This window comes from Daktulosphaira vitifoliae, unplaced genomic scaffold (genome assembly GCF_025091365.1).
Source record: "Daktulosphaira vitifoliae isolate Bord-2020 unplaced genomic scaffold, ASM2509136v1 Scaffold_2, whole genome shotgun sequence".
Taxonomy (NCBI): Eukaryota; Metazoa; Arthropoda; class Insecta; order Hemiptera; family Phylloxeridae; genus Daktulosphaira; species Daktulosphaira vitifoliae.
In genome coordinates this window covers 24,881,286-24,887,285 of record NW_026099573.1, presented here as the reverse complement: position 1 = coordinate 24,887,285, position 6,000 = coordinate 24,881,286, and the positions used below count along the sequence as shown (strand labels likewise).

At 24.5% G+C, this 6,000-nt stretch overlaps 1 protein-coding gene across 2 annotated transcripts in view; it reads right to left on the bottom strand.

Moving 5' to 3' along the window:
• The window catches only part of LOC126897672 (mucolipin-3-like), a 9,759-nt gene extending 6,192 nt beyond the window's left edge, over positions 1-3,567 (bottom strand). The window contains exons 1-6 of one of the 2 annotated variants that reach the window (XM_050671442.1): positions 3,176-3,567; positions 2,260-2,453; positions 955-1,146; positions 733-883; positions 478-671; positions 263-359 (exon numbers count right to left, since the gene is read on the bottom strand). In XM_050671442.1, coding sequence (XP_050527399.1) covers positions 263-359; positions 478-671; positions 733-883; positions 955-1,146; positions 2,260-2,453; positions 3,176-3,275 — 928 coding nt within the window. In that variant the 5' untranslated portion in view covers positions 3,276-3,567. Of the gene's footprint in view, positions 1-262; positions 360-477; positions 672-732; positions 884-954; positions 1,147-2,259; positions 2,454-3,148 lie in introns of both variants that reach the window. The other variant, XM_050671443.1, reaches the window with a different exon arrangement.
• Positions 3,568-6,000: the final 2,433 nt, after the last annotated feature.

Below are 6,000 nucleotides of genomic sequence, written 5' to 3'. Positions count from 1 at the left end.
AAAGATTAATAAATGACTTTATATTAATTATATATATATATATATATGAATTTTGAATATATTCTTTATGTAATGGTTAAAAGAGAATATATTTAAAAAAAAAAGATAATAAGGTTTTGTAAGTTATGTTTTACCTTTTAAAATAATGTAAGTCTTTTAAAGATAATTGAAAAATAAACATTAAAATTAAAAAGCAACATTTCATCTACAAAAAACAATTATTTATATACTACGAAGTGTTAATATAACATATATATCTCACTTATATATTCAATGTCTCCTTTACAATTTAATCTAAAAGGATTAACATCTAAACCAACTAATACTTGTCCATCCATGTCCTCGTTGTTCAAAGTTATCTGCAAAAATATTTTATAATTTGATTATTAACTTAAAATTGATGTCTAACATAATTTTGGTCAAGAGAGAACTCCCTTTATATCTGAATTTGTGCATAATTTTTGTAATCAGAAATACCTCTATTTCAAATTTGTAGCAATCAGGAGGAGAAAATTTTCCAGCAGCTCTAAAATTGACTGTTTTAAGAGAAAACTTTAATTTCACTTTTAACAAAGATGAGAAGTTAAGAGTCATGTTATTATTTTTTAAATAATCTTTGATTGAGAATCCTTTTGTTTTCATATCATCTGTTATAGTAATATTTAGGCACTCTAAAAAATATAAAAATAAAAATAGGATATTTTTTTAATCATTAGTATTTTAAAATAGTACCTTGCTTAACTTCGCCATCAAACGCGTAACTTTCATTATATCCAAATATTTTACCTTCTTTATAATGAACAATACATAGCATAGGATACACTATTTTGTTATCTTCACTCATAAATGAATATGATCCTATGGCATTTTCAATGTTTGCATACTGTAAACATTTTCAATGCATATAAAAAAAAAAATTAAAAGAAATCTAATAATAGTTAAATGTTTACTTACACCAACTATAGCATAATTTATAGTGGAATAAAAACTATCAGTATTATAAATTGCGTATGGTCCAAGAGCTGGTGGATAAGAAACTATTTCTCGGGCTGCATCCCAATCTTTTAGGAACAAATGTGAAAAGGTAATCCTGTTTCCCCATGTATAATTTACATGACTATAGCGTGTATGAGCAAATAAAGATAGCTGAAAGATCAATCAAAATAAATTATTAAGTTAACATTTTTTAATAAACTTAAAATACTAATTGAATTGCTAAACATAGAAAGGGAAAAAGTCTACTTATCTAATTTTATAAAGACAATAAATTAATTAAATAATGAATTATTAAAGATAACTGTATTTTTATTTTTATAATGAAATGAGTGTTTAAATTTATATAACTTATCTAAATTTTACAATATAAATATAAGTAATCATTGAACAGAGTACAGAACTTTCAGCACTTAAAATCTTCAAAAAAAAAAGCACTTTTAAATTTTATATTTAAAAAGTCAAAATTTTACAATAGTATTTACTTCTAAATTATGTCATTCTAGTTTTGTTAAACACTTGTCACACAAAGACATATTGATAATCATCAAATGATAACCCAAAATTAAACTATGTTTACTATTAGGCATATTATAGGAATTGTATTAAAACAGTAACAAAAATGTTAAGTAAAGATAATCTAAAAATTTACCAGTTTGATAAAATCATTATACAAATTTACGGTTTTCAATTGACTGATACAATGATATAATGTACGATTCTGATTTAACATTAAATATAATATAAGTAATAAGATTTCAAAAATAATTGATTCTGCATGTCTCAATAATAATTACAACAAATTAAGTATAATTTATAAAATTTCGAGAATGTATTTCCTTATGATAAACATTCATAGTTAATGAGGAACCTAAAGATGTTAATATATTTATCTTAAGCTATCAAAACTTTTTTTAAATATATAATTTATCTTTTTAAAAATAATAGAAGTTGATAATAAAAATTTTAAAAATTTGTCCTACCTTAAACTACATGATTTCATCAAAAAAACTAAAGTAGATACTATTTTAAAAGAAAGAGAGAAAGAATATTTTTGAAAATGATTGAATATAAAATACTATTAACTTCTAAAATGCAAAAAATATAATATTATTTATACTTTTAAGGATATTGTGTGTATCACTTTGTATAAAATTATTCTTACTACTTTTAGACAATAAAAAAAGAAATTATCTTAATAGATATCGAACTTTTCCTGTATTTAGCCATTCAACAATAAATAAATAATTAATTGAATAAAATTACTTGAACAGTGACTAGAATAATTTTAATTATTTGAATTAAGAACTTGTATGGAAAACGTCTTCTTGTTTTCCATTTTTCTATTGGATTCATAAAAAAAAAAGATAAACGGTTCCTCATTTTTCTTTCTAAAAATACATATTCATCTGAGTAAGGATGACTAAACTCTTCTTCATTGTCTAGTAATAATTCATGATCTAAAAACAAAATAGTTACAATAAATTAACATCATCAATTAATAAAAAAAAAAAAAGAAATTAATTTTTAAATTTGGTAATAAAAATATTACAATAATTTCGTAATTACAAAGATCTTAGATTTTAACAATAATATTTATAACTCATAAAATATAAAATATTAGAACATTGTATAATGTTCAAATTTATTGTAATGGTTGATTGTTTACTCAATTAAACTTTAAAATGAAGTTTCACATTAAAATAATCAATGAATTTACAACTAATGTTTTTAATTTTAAGGTTTTTCATAGAGATGGGATCTAGGATATGACCAGATTTAATTTAAAATTTTGTACGATTTTCTATGATTCATTAAGAAAGCATACTGTAACATTAAAACCCATCTAACTTGCACCATAATAATTCCCATTATTCATTCAGATAACATTATAATTTTTAGAATGTTTAAGTTATATTTGAGATGATATATGGATAATCTAGATAATTCCCATCAACATTTAACTTCTACAATCAAATGAATAACCAAGTAACAAAAATATTGATCCTGTTTTAAGACTACTTGAGACTGCTAGCTTCTAAATTGATGTTATTTGAGACACCACAATCGTTATTGAAAATAATAAATGTTAAATTAATGAGGAAACATATCAAGGAGTCAGATCAACAAAGATGCAGTATGCTTAATATATTACATTGAATTTATTTTTTGTCAAATAAACCTGAATTAGTGTTACTGAAGTTCCGTTTAATTGTCCAATCGAATGTGTCACTAATGCCACTTTGAGTGGAAATCTTAATTAAGTCGGATCGTTCATCCATGTCAGTTTTGACAAAAAAATAGATTTTGTGCGTTCTTCTTAACTAATTTATCAAAAAAGAATTATAACCATAACGTTTTGTTGATTGCAGTTACAAATCAAGGTAATGTCAACTTAAACATCAGATCCGCAAATTGATAAATCAATTGCGTCTTATAAATCACATGGGCATTAATACTTATGACGACGTTTTATTACAATAATTTAAACTGTCACTAGCAATAAAATAAAATAAATACCCAAAGTACACGATAAAATTTTATCAGTTTTATCATTCAGTTATCATTTTAAAGAATATAACTTTTTTTCAAAATCATTAAAAAGAATTTTTTATCACAGTCTCTATGATTACATAAAATGATTATTCAATGTTAAATTATATTATATTATTATATTAAATCTTTTAAGATTTTGTTTTTTTATTTGTGATAGTGGTATTTAAATAACTTAATTTTCACTCTTTAGAACGACTGGGAGTTGTGGCGTGCTCCTGTAATCCAGCTGCTTTGGAGGTCGGATTGCGTGGATGATTTGAAGTGGGGACAACTGTGGCGGGTCGGTCTGCGTAGAACGGACGTCCGCGCTAAGCTTGTCGTCAATATGGACCCCACGGGGTAGCCCATGGGGCCCAGGTTAGCTAAGGAGAGGCGAATCGGGCCAGGGGGGAAACCCAGCAGCCAAAAGTCTCCGCGGTGAGCAGTAGTGGGATAGCGTCTGCGAGTGGAACGCTCATTTACAGCCCTGCTAATAAAACCAGACCGCAATCTACATTTTTTACAATTTGTTTTATAGAGTACTTAGTATAAAAATATTTTTATTAACTATTTTTAGTTCTGTTATCGATGTAGATAAGATAAATTATATTTTTTACTAACATTTGTATACATGAGAAATTTAAAAAAATACATAGTGGAACAAATTTAACTTAACATCCAGAGCATGATAAAAATTATTAATTATTTTTGCATTCCAATAAATTAATACATTAAGTTTTATTGGAATGATACAACATGTCTCTAATTTGTTAAATTTTCTGAAAAAATAAAAATAATAAACTGTTCATAGAAATAGGATTTCATTAAAGGAATTATTACAATATAGAACCTCAGCTTTAATAATACAGAGTCAACTAACAATTCTTATAACTTTTGACACAATTAAAATTTCGCTGTAATTTTTTTAAAACAATTTTTGCAATCATAGACGTCGTTAAAAGTACATTTTTTATTATTTATTTTTGATAATAAAATTAAAAAAAATTTGTATTACTTTTTTGTTTATGGCGGGCGAGTGAGCACAGCTCGTACTGGTGTATATGTACACTAGCGTAATTATGAGAGGGGACATGGGTTTTAAGTCCTCCATGACAAAAATAATTATATGGTGGCAAAGACAATTTTTTTTTGTGGAAGGAGAAGTGAAAACTCTTATGTATATTACTCCCATGATGAAAACCCAATTATGCTATAATATATATATATATTTAACGCTTTTAAAGACCATAGCGGCCTCCCCAAAAAAAATTTCCAAACCATTCATACTCCGGGACGGATGGCTAGTACGAAGCCGGAGAAAGGGATATATATATAAATAAAGAATACTCCACCCGCATAATATATACACTCTATGAATTAAAATGCTTTTGATTCAATAAATACTTATTTTAAAGTTATTAAACCCAATGAATGTGCCTTGTTTATTAGTTAAATAAAAATGATTTTGTATATTATATAGCTAGTTTATTTCTATTCTATTCGATTTAATGATTTAAAAACAAGCTTTTGTCATTATTATTTTAATACCAATTCATTTTCACACACTAATAATATTGTAAAAGAAAAAATAAGCTTCAAAAATCATAAAAAGCCTTAAAGCCTCAAAACTTCAAGATTTCAAAAGAATTACTTAGTCTACTTTCCCGCCAATCAAGACACTGATTAGGCTTTAAATATTAGTAATAGTACCACCTAATAGAAATTCTTTAAATATGCTTTGTTCATGTAAAATGTATACATTCAAATTAGGTACATGAATCAAAAATATCATCATAGTATTAAAGCAAAATATTATTTTTTGTTCCATTTGATATTATTAATTACAGTAACTTTGCTTAAATGATTTATTAACACCAAGATTATACTTAATTTTTTTTAAAGAAATTGAAAAGTTTACATGCAATTGAAAATTGATACATATTATGCATTGTATTCATATAATATATAAACAGACAATAAATAACGAAATATATTCTTTTTACAATATTTAGATTAAAAAGTATAAGGGAATTTCGACAGTGATTCAGAATCCGGCCTCAGATTTTTTCAATCACAACTAGTTTTTAAGATCATTATATAAAAAAAACACGATAGACTTCAAAAATTTGATTTTAAGCGACTTTAATATATACTAAAGTATAATAATAATATTTTATATTGAATATTACTGCTCATTTACATTTTTTTTTATGAGATAATTTAGTTTTGAGATTTAGTTGTTTTTATAAAATGTCTCAGTAAATTATCGTATTTTTAATTAAAAATTATTAAAATTGTTTAGAATAAATTTAATAAATTTTGAAAAAAACATGTATTTTCAGTGTGAACTCTTCTAAAGAACACCATTACTTTTTCAATTTTAAAATGCTTAAAATAAAATGGAGAAAATAACTATAGTTTAAATACTACTCAATTATATATTAAAACAAAAGAAAAAACAATAAAAATAAT